Raw genomic sequence first — 13989 nt, 5'->3', positions numbered from 1 at the left:
CGGGATTTGAACCTGCAACCTTCCAGCCACAGGCGCAGATCCTTAGCCACAGACCCACCGCTCCGCCCTGAGTGCTCCAGGAGGAAATCTGAAGGTGGATGTGACTCAAGCTTTTGGAGTCGCAAGATTTCACAACATGAGCAAGAGTCGACCCCAGAGGGCCCATCGTGGGGTTCATATGAAGTTCCTACAGGGGAGAACGGGGATCGAGCGGAAACCCTAGGAAACAGGAGGCACTTTTTTCAGCCAGGAGAGCCACGGCTGTCTAGAACACACCCCTCCATCACACTGCTGCATGCGCCACTGTGGAATTTTCCAAGGAGCAGATGGAGAGGGTTCATAGCAAGGTGCAATGCGATTACCTTCGCTCACGTGCAGAACTTACTTTGCAATTAGGGGTGGCACCCCTGGGATATCCTGTTCACACAACACAGTGCATGCAGAATATTGCATTCAAGACATTCAACTTGGAATCTATATTGTGAAAACAGCACTGTGGGGGGACTGCAGACAGGTAACCACATCTCAAAACCGTTGAGCGGAGTTCATAGTAATCACTGGGTCTGGCAACCAAGCAGCCAGAACAACTGCACATAGGAACAGTCTCTTTGCCTTTTGTATTGGAACCACATACAAAGTGAAATACACAACGTGACATTGCAGCTGAGTAACTTCTTGATAACGATACAAGTGTTAACACTATAAAAGCAGGGACGCCAAGCTCATGTAATTTTTTTGGCATTTCTCTGCATTTGTAAAGCTAAAAAAACTGAACTTTCACAACTTTCAGAATTTTTACTTGGCAAACTATTCAGCCCCCAGGTTTCCTAAATGAGCCTTTTTTTTAACCTTTTTTAATACAACCAGCAGGACCTGCACCTCACAAACTGCTTTTACATCCTTAGCAGCAGCAAAACATTTTAAAACTATGAAATGCACCTAAGGAGCTACATCAGCATAACAGAAACTAGTCTTACCACCTGTTTCACAGGTGTGGAGGCAACAAAAAAGCACAAGGTTTCCAGATCAATTAAACTGACAATTTAATTTTTAAAATTCTTCTTGGAGTAAAAACAAAATTGCACATATTGCACTGCAGCCAATTGGTGGCTGGTGTGACAGATCTGATTGGTTGCCTCATATGACATCTTTCTTCCTGCCTTCTGTCTGATTGGCTACAAGACTACAGCCTCCTTCTGATTGGATGTCCTGTAGATTCTGAGGCAGTCCAATGGCTTACTGCATCCTGTCTAAATTTGGACAGCAGTACCCTTTCCCCTGCCGATGCAGTTCAGTTTTTTCCAATATGTCGCTAAGAATGATTAGGGTTTGATATGTTCTTGAAAATATTGACTCCTGTCTGCATCAGAGAGTGTAGCAACTGACACCTCTGTTGCCTAGTAGGTTGCTGAAGTGAGAACAGAAAGGAGGAGAAAAAACCCAATTCTTCTACTAGGGTGGAAATCAGTAACAGTTGGTGATTTCATAGTTTCAAAACCATATAAATGTTTTCATTCTTTATGTAGTGGCTGATTTTTTTTGTGTTCTAAAGAATAACGTCTGATGCGCACTCTTTCCTTCATGAGGTGTGCCATTGTCCGAGAACCTGTGACAATAATGGATTATCTGAGCATAAACAGTAACAGCAACATCAGAAAAGAATCAAGGAAACTATTGCTCAGACCAGGAGTTTTCAACCTTTCATGCCTGAAAGGACCCATTGTCAAGACATCTGTCCCAGTAAGGATCCCCAAATTAAACATGAAACCCATCGTAGAAACATCTTATATACTCTTACAAATGCAGCTGTGCTTGGGATCAGCACCTCCACTGTGTGGGAGTGTCCATTTCACACACAGCTAAACTGGTTGTGAAAGTGATGTTTGATTTTGGGGACCCAATCGGGGGGTACCCAGCCCCCACTTTGAAAACCCATGGTCTAGACAAATGAAAAAGGGAGCCCCAATGTGTTCCAGAGAAACTTTGGGAGTAAAAGGCTGAAATCTCACTTCAGTGACAGTTGGCTTTCCTCTCATTCCAGTTTTGATTCTGGAGCTCTCTCGTTTCAGTCTGGCCTGACGGACTCGAATGCTGTAAAAACAGGAATACTACACTTTTCCTAATGCTTGATTCTTTTACAAGGAGGTTTCTTGACCCCTGTTTTCTTTTCAAGAAACAGCACCTTTTGGTTTTTTATGAGCTTTGGTTGACCACCATCTCATGTTGACGGGCAAGCAGCAGGGAGAACACTGGTGGCTGTGGGCCTGAGGAATATCCTCCAAGCACTTAAAATCTCACCAAATATACCTCATAATAACAGAGAGCACAAACAGGATTTACTGAAGGTGAGAGTTCAGCCTTCCCTTTCATTTCTTTCCTGCAAGAATATTTGGACAAATAAAGCTTCCTGACTGGTGGAGGACTTCTGTGTCTTTGGTAGCAAATAAAAAAAAAAACATTTCTGAGGAAAGAAAGAAAAAGAGAGATCAAATGGAAGACTCATAGGGACAGGATTGAGCTGCATCCCCTCCAAAGGTCTTGCTTTTGCTTTTGGAAGTGTTTCAGCTTTGGAAAGACAAAAGCTGGCACACACTTTGTCAGCCAGTTGGGTTTAGTTTCCTGCAGGTTTCCCAGCCAGGTGAATCCTGCTGTTTGTAGTGCTTTTTTTCCATTGGTGTATAGAGCTAAAAACAGTTATTCTCTAAGTGGGTTATGGATGTGACATATTGCCATTGAGAGAATTTCATTTTTTCAAATGAAAGTTTAATTTGGGCCTTCTTGCATATGGAATTTAGAGTGATCAAAACGTCTACTAACACTCATTCTGAAATCAAAGAAAGATGCTGTCTAGGACTTTGATCAAGTACATAAATAGCTTAGAAGACCTTTCGCAGTCCTACTGAAGGAGATACAGTATTAGCCCATGCCTGTCTTCTCCCTTGGAAAGTGATATACAGAGTCACTACATCATGTTAAAAAAAGTCTAAAATAACCGGCGATTCGCGCCGGTTTCATTCTGATTGAGAAATTCTCATTCTGCAGTCTTAGATGCATAGATTGTCAACAGGATTGCACAATCCCAGCAAGAGCTTTTTCTGAAACAAAACAAAAAGGAAGTTCTTTTTTTTGTAGGCAAGAGTTCTGGACGGAAGAACGACAAAAATACAACTTCCCTGTATCCTACTATCGAGAACAAAAGATGAGATCCTGCATTCTGTGGAGGTTCTAGCGTTGCAATAACGAATCGCAGCACCCAACACTAAAACGGAAAAGAATGCGTTAACTGCTGATTGAGCGCCAGATTTTGTTTTGTCACGGCATCTTTTGTATAGTTTACCCGTGTGCTTGCCATTATTTAGTGTTACACTTTTTCCTGGTGAAAAAGCCCATGCATCAGAGCTCGCCCAAGCCGCAGACTGCATACTGGCTTGAGAGACAGAAATAAGATCAGCTATACTTGATTTGGAAATATATTAACTTTTCATTATTTCTTCTTTATTCTTAACATAACTTAGTTCAAAGAAGTCCGGACTCTGTATATCGCTTGCGTATGCAGGCCACAGACGGAAGGGTGATTTGCACTGTTTGTTTTATTCTGTGTGTGTGTTTTTTTGTGTGGATTTGACGTCTCAGCCAGGGACTAGTCCAGTGGCCTTTGCGGTTCTTCGCGTCTCTGCCCGGTTTTAAATTGCACACTGGCTAAAACTTCGTTGGTGTTCTCCCCACAGCGCAACAATGCAACCTCATGGGCTGAAGTATAATCCAATCATCCACTCATGTTCTGGGAGGAAACCAGAGCACCCAGAGAAAACCCACATAAACGCAGGGAAAACATGCAAACTCCACGCAGACAGCACCCCAGGTCTGGAATTGAACCCAGGGCCCCAGCGCTGTGAGGAAGCAATGCTCACCACTGTGCTGCCTTCAAGTGGATAATATCTTCTGTTTTTTCCCCAATACCTTATGAAACAATACCTTCTTTAAAAGAAGCGCCTCATGCAAGGTTAAGCAGTGAGTTTTTCAAGCCTGGATAGAAGGTTGTTAAAGGAAGGAACTGTAGTTTGGACACATGGATTGTCTCCTAGCTGGAGCCAGATAGTGTGTTCTGGAACTGGTACATACACTGCAAATCACCCTGACCTGGAAAGTGGCCCTTCTGACGATACTTTTCCAACAACAGTCATCGCATAAAAACAAACTGTAACAATGCACACAAACAAAATAAAAAATATGCAGCTTGCATTGACTGCGTACAAACTCACAGACTCAAATCTAAACACAAAAATATCCTATGAATCTAAAAAAGTAAAAGCTATTATCCTAAAAATGTTTCTTTACCTACAAAAGATCTAAACTATTTAAAAGAAACTTACTTAAAAAAATCCTTTTTCAACAACAACAACAACAACACAATAGAACAAAATCTAAAAAAAAAAATTCAAGTGAATTGAAAGCCAAGAAAGGAAAAAAAAAATCATTTCTTTCTAAAAAAAAAAGGTCACTGAAAAAGGCGAATAAAAACACTCAAAAAGGAAAACAGCAGCATCGTGAAAGCAAGACCTAGAGAGACCCACTGCTACTCCCATTCTAAATCAAAGCACTGGAGGGCACGAAGCCCTTGAAGCAATTTAAAAAATCTGCTAATATTTTTTCATTATTCCTACTAGGAAACAACGCTCTTTTGTATACCCCCCGCCCCCTCCCCCTAGCCGGTTTCCATCCACGCAAGTGAAAATTCACATTAGCGATCTTGAATTCTAACTTGAACAAGCTGCTTGAAATCACTTCTCAGGAATCTGGTCCCACTGGACTATCGGTGAGGGTCGCCCCGCGCACATACATGCGTTGAGCTTGCTTGTATTTGACTGAAAATAAGAACCGTAACCCTCGACTGAACTTTTTTCAGAAATCGTTCGCCATTTTTAAGTTGGCACGGGACGCGACTCCTCGTTGCACAGCTCGTCTTGTGTTTAGTAATGAAAGCCCAGCCTGGCTGTGGCCGCCGTGTCCTAAGCCTCTGCTCCAGCAGCCAGTGTGACCTGACTGGGAGAGAATGCGGGACCGCGGACGTGCGCTCCCCCGGCACCCTCTGGCAGCTCCACTCTCTCTTGCACGCCACCGGACGGGAGAACTAGTACCGATTAGAGGAGCCATGCGGCTTCGCTGCTGTGACTGCCAGGCTGCCACAAGATGTTTTTTTTGAAACCCAGAAAGCCCTGGCCAACAAATCCCAGGCCTGGGATTTCTAGTCCTGTTTGCCTAATAATATCTGGGTCACAGAGTGCTCAGTGTCCTCTCCAGGTGGGTGTCTACAGGCAACTTGGTGCCTTTCAAAGTGCTGTTTTTGTCCTGCGAGACCCTGTTCACAAAAGAACAGGTTTCTTGCACTAAAGAATGAATTTTGCCTATTAGCAGATGAGTTTGCATTTTCTGTCTCGTACTTTTGTTTAAAGATCCGGGTTTGCTAGTTTCTATTTTGCAGTTATCAAATGCTCCAAAATCCCGTTTTGTGTTGGCTAGTACAACACCTCTAATAGTAGAAACTAGTCAGGTCTAATAACTAGGACTGACTTACTATTTTTCTAGACCAGGGCTCCCCAGTTTTGGTCCCGGGGACTCCTGCAACTGCTGGTTTTCTGTGCAGCTTAAATCCTTAATTGAATCCACAAGCTGCTCGATTAAACCTTGTTTCATGTTTTTCTGTACTCCCAAGGCTGAGGATTTTATGCCACTTATACAACCTCCAACGTGTTTAGGAACTGAAAACGAAAGAGTTCAGAGTAACCCCCCATTACCATCAGGAGCATTAAGGGTTCGATTATTTAAACGGGTGTTCAGATGAAGCTGAAACCAGCAGGTTGGGGTCCGTGCCACCGGGATTGGGCATCCCTGTAAAAGAACATATTGACATCTGCTTGGCTGGCAGCAGCACAGGGGCGAGCACTTGAATTCCGAGTAGCAATCCTGAATTAAGTTCTGGAAGAAGTCACTTCTGTTGGAGAGTTGGAGAGCTGACGCATATCAGGCCTGTTGTTCCCGTATAAATACTTTGTTAAATAGACTAAACACTGTTAAATAATTTGTAATTCTTTGATGTTTGAATTTCTTATGTTAAACTATATAAAAAAAAACTATCCCCAAAATATAAATACTTTAAATACATTTGATTGTCCTTTGCTTTTTAGAAAGGTGTGCCTTGACACCTTTGAGGGAATTTGGTTTTGTAACTGAAGGAAGTTTCAAATGCATGACTGGTGTTTAGTCTTAGTTAAGAGACTTAAATTGTCATTTTAGATTAACAACCCTATTATACTCTAACACATCTGTATTAGCTTTCAGCAGATACTATATTTTCCGATTTCTCTGATGTATCATTAAACATTGGTTGCTGACTCCTCTGTTATGCCATTGGGAACAGATTATTAAGAAGTAATTTTAAGCTGCTTACTTATTTTCGGTTCTTTTTTATGCACAATAAAAAAAATATTTAATCTACAACATCGTAAAATCTGACAAATGCATCGATCATGAGTTCAGAATCTGTACAAAACCATCTTAACTGCAGCTAGTGAAACGTAAAAAAAAAAACAATTAAAAAAAATAAGATTGCATATTTTACAAAAGAAAACCCAACAGAAAAACGTTTGAAAAAGACACGTTGTGTTTTAACTTTGCTTCTCCTTGCTCGTTCTGGATCTCCAGAATGTTTTTTTTAAAAATAAGATTTTGTTATATTACGTGCACAAAAATAATGCTTTACATCTGTTCTCTTTTTTCCTTATGGTTTTGATTTTTTCTATTTTTTTTTTCCTTTTAGCAAAATAGATATCTCCTTTGCAAGAAATCCTCTGCCTCCTTTGGTAGCTTGACTCTGAAGAAAAGTCTGTGACGAAATAAAATAGTTTTCTTTTTAAAAGAAACCTGTTCCTTTTTATCTTCTGTCTGGAATCTGGTGGTGAGTGTCCGTAGAATCCTTTTGTGGAGCTGTAACCCAGCCTTCCAGAGGAGTTGCACCTTGTCTGGTCTTAAATACGCCGACTTGCCAAATGAAGAACTGAGGGGAGAGAGAGAAAACAGGACATACCTGTAAGAAGCAATACAGGGGATCGTGTTTGTTGGCTCAAGCAGCAAGTTTTCTCAAAACACAGATCATCCAGGTGTCGCAAGTCCAAGCCTGGGTCAGAAATCTGAGGAGCAGGCCATGTGGCCCATCCAGCCTGTTAGGCATTTAGCGGGTCTTGAAAGAAACCAGGATATCGGTTTTAACGGCATGGCTGGGTAGCTGGTTCTACAATCCCACAGCCCTTTCTGTAAAGTCTATTCTCCTTTCCTGATGGGAGGATCTCATCCAGCTGTTTCTTGAAAGAAGCCTGGGTATCGGCTTTGACAATATGGCCAAGTAGCTTGTTCTACTCTCCCACCACTCTTTGCGTAGACAAGTGCCTATCTCCCTTGTTTCGTTTGCTAGCAACCCGTTGATCACTTGAGAGAAAGGTGATGTTTTAGTTCTAGTTCATATTAAATGCTGTTAAAACTTTTATTTTTGCTTCAGTAGTACCAGTCGTACAGGGCCTTGGCACTCCAGAAAGCTGTAAGGGCTCAGACTGCTATGCAATGGGAGTGATGTTTGATATTGAAGGAATGCACACCTGAGCCAACAAAGGTACAGCAAGGAAGACTAATGACATTCCTGAGCTCTATGATGCATGGTGTGGAAGCCTGTCCATGTGGTTCATGAAAGAGGGGCCAAAATACATTTAATGTTGTTAAAATCCAGCAGTTTGGTTCTGTTCAGGAAGGACATTGGCATGTTAAGTGTTTCTACCTTGTAGTTCTTGGGTTGTGGGCTCAGTTTCAGAATGGGGTACCCTCTGTGTCCGTTTTGCATGTTCCTTCTGGGTTTTGTGGGTTTTCCCTGGGCGCTCTAGTGTCCCTCTGCTTTGCAAGCATATAGGACCAGGTAAAGGTGTTCCACAGCCGAAACGACATAGTGTTACCTTTCCTTACCTTTCAGCACCTGCTCTTTTGAAGCCTGCGCATGCTGCGCATGCTGACGCAGCTCCCCGTTCGAACCTTTGCAAATATATGTTGGCTAGGTTTATCAGTGGCTCCAAACTGTCTCTGTGCTTGTGTGAATGTGCTCTGCGATTGATTAGTGTGCCATGTATGGCACAATCCTGCTTCGTGCTCTACGCTTCTGGGTTCAGATTAATGATTTCAACACTGTGTCGTGGGGTGGTCGTTTCCACAATGTAATCAGGATGTTCAGTGCAGTGGTGTAATATGCACAGTATGGGGCTTTTATTTATTGTGAGCCTACAGTGTTCGTGACAGGAACTCGGGCACAAAAGTTTTTATCTTTACAATCTTGGGATACTTCGGCATGGCTAGCTGTTTTGTTTGCCTCCGGCTCTCTAAAACGATATGGACGGATTAATGCGATCCGCAGGGAGGGCAACTCCCAGGATTTGTGGAGTCTTTGCTTTACTGAATCAGGCTGCTCCACCCCACACCTGCCACAACACCTCGTTGGATCGGCCATGAAAACACATGCGGCGCTGGTGCCAGAGCTACGCACCTCTGCTTCACTTGCTGTGCTGGTAGGAGTAGGTTGTGTGTTCTGAGGGCGTTTCTATGGCAACCTGTTGCTGCTGACTGCTATTTTCCTGCAAAGACAGGGATTGAAAACAAATGATTCTGGCACTGCGACCACACCTTGCACATGAGATGCAAAACACCATATCATCCTGGACTGTAAGGGTTCTGTGCTGCTACTAGGAATACTGTATTCTACTAAACCTGTGAGTGGTTTACAGGTTATATACAGCAAACCATGTGCTGTCAGTCAGCGTGTTACATTACCAGCCTTCAGTGTTAAAGGCATGAACCTTACTGGTTTACGAGTATCGCACTTATGTGCTAATTAACACTGAGAAACAATCTTACTGTACAGCATTTTGACTCCTGTCAGGTTAAGATATGCTTGACTTAAGCTATTCAGCTACGTTTAGACTTCCACAATCATGCTGCCCAGATTTGCACAGACAGGCACATGGAACAAAGCTCAAATTAAATGTTGGTTAACTTTATAATTTATAGAACAGCCCCAGGAGTTTCTAAAGCCCCAGATGGGGCAAACAGTGTGCAGTGGGAATTTGGGTTAACTGTTGAAAGCACCTCTCTAGGTAAAAGGTAAAACTGCCTTTTGTGTTAGCATTGTGGGTGGGAAGACTTGTTCACTGAAAGCGAATGGGCAAGTCCGCTGGATCTCACCTCTACAGAGACGCTGGAAGCAGGCACAGGGGTGTACTGTGGGATGTAGGTTCCTTGCATAGTTGCGTTAGCAGGCATGTACTGTGAGATAAAAGGAGATGGTGTTAGTGTGGATCCTGCTGCAGGCTGGTCTTTTCTCTCGCCTGGCCGCGGTCCCGATCAGAGCCGAGTCAGCGGAAGGATAATCGTCTTGTCGATGCGGGATTAGTATTTGTTACGATACTGTCCCCCCAGCAGCACTACTTGTATGCTGTAAAGGGGCAACACAGTGTTTGATATTCCACTCCCTCCATCCATTTTCTAACTGCTTTATCCAGTTCAGGGTCACGGGGGACACACACACTCGCTGATATCCCTGTTATTTCCCTCAGAAGTCATGAAAAATCTGTCATAGAAAGCTCAGGCTCTTAGCAGTTTGCTTTGTGTTCACTTATCCAGAGAGCCAGCAATTGCGGTCTGCTGAAATGCAGTGAGAGAGAAATGAGAGAAATGGGTAAAGGATCAGCAGGTTTGCTGATGGGGGCAGTATCTCTTGGAGCAGGAAGTGTAAATGACCTCTTTCCCAAAGCACATGAGCTGTGCGTTGCTGTCCAGGGACTCACCGTGCCAGCGTTGCCAAGGGAGAGGTGGCTGAGCTGCTGGGTGATGGGCCCCATCATGGATGTGGGCTGGATGGACATGGTGTGGTCCATGGTGGGGGTCAGGACCGTCCCCTGAGTAGACAAATGCAGAGCAAGCATGAAACAGCCCTGTGCACACAGGCTAACATTCCTGAAGCACTGCGCAGAGCGAGCCCGCAGCAGGGTGCAGAGTTGCAGTCTTTTTCTCAGAATGGACAATGATAGTTGTTACACTCCATGCATTGTAGAACAGCCAACTATGAGTTTTTCTTTTCTTGGCTCACGGATACAAAGCCACTTCTACACATGGAGGAGGCTGAGGAAGTGCAGGCAGAGTCCTCTGTCTCGCCCACCTTCCAGCCGCTCGTCTTCTAATTAAATATAATAATTCCTTACACCTATTTAGTGCTGTTCTGGACACTCCACTCAAAGCACTTTATAGGTAATGGGGACTCCCCTCCACCACCACCAATGTGCAGCATCCACCTCTTCTACATCCCCACCATATCTTCTAACACATCACAGGCAGCACTGCCCCCATATTGGAGGGTCAGTGCTGATTGGAGGAGAGGTGTGTCCCTCACAGGCAGTACTGCCTCATTCCAGAGGGTCAGTGCTGAATTGTGGAGATGCATGTCCCTCACAGGTGGCACCGCCTCTCAGCAGAGGATAAGCTCTGATTGGAAGAGAGGCACATCTCTCTTAGGCAGTACCACCAAATTCCAGAGGGTCAATGCTGATTGGAGGAGAGGTGTGTCCTTCGCTGACAGCTCTACGTGACCGCAGTTGCACTGGGGGCTACAGGAGGCACTGTGAGCTTAGAGAGCCCTGGCTGGCTACCTCAAATTTTATGTGTGCTCCTCTACTTGTGAAATTCCACCCATAGTCAGCTAATAACATGTCCTCTGCTGGCAGGATGCATAAGCTGCAGCTGTGTCTGCGTAGTGTTCTGATACTCACGGCAGGCTGCATGAGGTACGACTGGTGATGCATCCAGGAGGGACTGTGTACCTGGAGAAGAGACAGATTAACCAATACGGTAGAGGACAGCACAGTGCAACATGCTGCAGTGCATTTCCACTACAACACCAGGGTACTGCAATACAATACATTTAGTACCTGGCATAGATATAGGACTTTTCCTCCTAGAGGAACACGTGGGAGGACTATTTCTGTACCACGTTATAAAGACGATACAATGAGAATTGCTGCACGTGGCATTTGACCTCAGTGTCCCTTATAAAGATCTCAAATGTTACCCTCCCCCCCTTTACAAGGGCATAAGAATAAGCGCAGCAGAGACGAGCTGGTGCACGTTGGCATGCAGTGTGTCGGCCGGCGGCACTGACCTGGTAGGACGACACGGGGGAATGGATGTACGGCGAGATGGATGCCTGAGCGATCATTCGGTTCGGGGCGATGCTGTACGGGGACGAGTAGAACCTGCGGACAGGCGGGGAGGGAAGCCGAGTTGGCAATCGCTGTGGTTTTTCTGCCACTGCGGTCAGCGGCACCATCGGTCCACGCTAAATCCCGTCCGGGAGTCTGGGCTGTCACTCGCCAGTGTGCAGCAGTTATTACCAGATTTCTTTAAAAGTCATTCCACATGAACAACCACCGTTTTTCTCCATCTCCCTACACATTGAATCTCGGCGACTGCGACTGACAGACCTGACCTTTCCACCTATAGATTTGTTAAAAGAGCGTTTGGTCCGGGTTAATAAGCCCAGCCTTTCTGTCGTTTCACCAAGACGTGCTCATGACATTCTGAGTCAGTGCGAGGCCACAGTGGGAGGACGGTGGAACCTGGAGTTCTCTGACTCACCCGTTCTGTAAGGCTGTTGTAGGGTCATACGTTAGCGTCATCCCTCCCTGCAGGTAGAAAAAGACACGCGTGAGCCCCTCCATGCAAGGGTGGACGGGACGGCCCCCGAGGCCTTTTCCCTTTCCCGAAGCAGCTAGCATGCCCCAGACTCTTCCTCGCATGGTAATAGATCGTTTCGACGAGAGATACATGGGCAAGGGGCACCGAGACCAGCTCTGCTCTGGCCTGCCGCCCGCCAGGGGTTCGATCACGCCGCCCGCGAGGCGGAGATCGCGCCCCAGGCAGCGGCGAGCGCCGCCGCAGTTCAAGCGTTCGGCCCCGCGGGAACACGCGCTCGTCACGCCGGTCTCACCGTTTCCCCATCCCTGGGCCACGGCCGTCCGTTCGGCAGATACTTCCCCTGGTTCTGCCTCTTTTTCTGCCCCCCGTCCGCAAACTTGCACAGCAGGGGTTCGGTGGGCACTGTGGAGAAGCAGGCAGGGAGAGGCTCAGACCACGGTGGGGGACGGGGCTCATGTGGCCATCGCTTAGCATAAATCGGGCAGTTTCCTCAAGAAGCTGTCTGAAGGTGGATCATAAAGAGGCCAGTATATCTGGGTTCGGTGGGATTTGATTTTTTATTTCTTCTGTGTGCAAAGGGCCCCAACAAAGCCCTTTCAAAGGTTTTTGTATTCAAGTTGCGTTGACACCAGTTGCTATTGCTCAGTCTGACCAGAGCGCTGGGAAGCTCCTCTGTGCCAAGCACTATTTGTTGATGAGCTCGCTGTTTAACTTGAGTGTGCACGCAGGTGTCTGTTTACTCTGGCAAAAAAAGGGAGGTTTTTGAATTCTCACATTTTCAGAAAATAATATATAATATATGCATGTTATATTTTGCTTTATAATGGCTGTCATACTAATTTCAAAAGGTGAATAACACCCTGAATTGTTGTACACGTTTAGTTAATAAGGATGGAGTTTTATTATGGTACTTTGTGCACAGCAAAAATATTATCGTTCGTATCTACAAAGCCTAAATATAGCTTTGGCATTGCCAAGGATCTGTGCACTAAAATTAATGAATACAGCAATATGCTTTGTAGGCATAAGTTGTGAATACTAATACTATGACAAAAAATGAAAGACTGAAAATTGGCAGGACAAATTCTTAATTAGCTGATAGCCTTTAGAACTGAAGCAACTTGAACAAGTTTCACTAGGTGTTATGATTCGTTTAAAAGGTGGAATCAGAAAGTATTAAGGTGAAATCTGTCTTGCCTGGTACACCTGGGGGAGTTTTGATGTATTTTCCGTTGAAATGCTGAATGATGGCTTCACATTTCTCTGTTGACTCCATTCTGAAAAATAAGAACCAGATACGAATCCGTCAGGTTTGTGCCGCACGATAGTGTGCTACCAGTTTTTACCACAAGAGGGCGGAAGTTGCTTCCAATTCACGGTCTTCACCTGGAACTGCTCAGCAGCTATTGTAAATATTTCCTATTCATCATCAGTAGTTCAGTTTCTTTTTTACGTTTTTACAGAATAGAATACCTTGGTTATTTGTGATTTGTTTTCGAACGTTTTCCCATTGCTTTTAAACTATTTAATTTAAAATTTGCAAAAGTATGCATTGTTATCTATCGGAAACATAAAATATGAAGGCAGAGGGAGGGGTTTTCAGTAAGCAAAAGAGCAAGAGAAAACTACATGCATTCCCTGAAATCAGATGCTTATCTTTTTTGTTGTGAAAAGGCACCCATGCAATTAAGTAAATCTGATAACTGTGGAGATCTCAGGGCTTAAGTACAACAAATGTGTGCTGTGCCCAAATTGTGTAGAGAACGGAGGTCTGCATTTGGGTTGTGCCTGTTGTTTCCTCTTCTTGCTCCAGCAAACTGCAGCTCTTCCAGCAGAGCTGTTCCTGTGTCATGTGAGCGTGATGTACAGGGCTAGGCGTCAGGGAGCATGAGGAGAGAGGTAGCTGGATTTAGGGTACTCAATTTGCACTGATTGGAGAGATCCCCTCTCCCTGACCCCACCTACAACAGAGCTCCCCCGGTTCTTGAGGCATGCATCAATATTGGAGTCGGAGGTGCCTCTCTCTATTCAATTCAATTCAATTCAAGGTGCTTTATTAGCATGACCGATGGGTACAATCAGTGTTGCCAAAGCAAATAAAAATAATAAAATTAACATAGAACAAAACAAAAATAGAAGTAAAATAAAATCTACAGACATGTTACAGACATTTACAACAAAGACATATTATATAATATTGACATATACTGT

The 13989-nt window shown here is 44.5% G+C and overlaps 1 protein-coding gene and 1 long non-coding RNA gene across 3 annotated transcripts in view; one reads left to right on the top strand and one right to left on the bottom strand.

Annotated features, from left to right (window-relative positions):
• LOC107077025 (uncharacterized) overlaps positions 1–13989 on the top strand; it is a 29745-nt gene that overhangs the window by 3359 nt on the left and 12397 nt on the right. The gene's annotated exons all lie outside the window — the stretch shown is intronic.
• The window catches only part of rbms2b (RNA binding motif, single stranded interacting protein 2b), a 54659-nt gene continuing 41268 nt past the window's right edge, over positions 599–13989 (bottom strand). For both annotated transcript variants that reach the window (XM_006629262.3, XM_015344156.2), the window contains exons 6-14: positions 12976–13055; positions 12071–12180; positions 11719–11765; positions 11243–11336; positions 10854–10904; positions 9876–9986; positions 9274–9354; positions 8579–8666; positions 599–7054 (exon numbers count right to left, since the gene is read on the bottom strand). In XM_006629262.3, coding sequence (XP_006629325.2) covers positions 8586–8666; positions 9274–9354; positions 9876–9986; positions 10854–10904; positions 11243–11336; positions 11719–11765; positions 12071–12180; positions 12976–13055 — 655 coding nt within the window. In that variant the 3' untranslated portion in view covers positions 599–7054; positions 8579–8585. The remainder of the gene's footprint in view (positions 7055–8578; positions 8667–9273; positions 9355–9875; positions 9987–10853; positions 10905–11242; positions 11337–11718; positions 11766–12070; positions 12181–12975; positions 13056–13989) is intronic.

The sequence above is a fragment of the Lepisosteus oculatus genome, chromosome 1 (assembly GCF_040954835.1).
Source record: "Lepisosteus oculatus isolate fLepOcu1 chromosome 1, fLepOcu1.hap2, whole genome shotgun sequence".
Lineage (NCBI taxonomy): Eukaryota > Metazoa > Chordata > Actinopteri > Semionotiformes > Lepisosteidae > Lepisosteus > Lepisosteus oculatus.
Note: the sequence above shows the minus strand (reverse complement) of the source record. Positions and strands in the feature narration are given on the sequence as shown.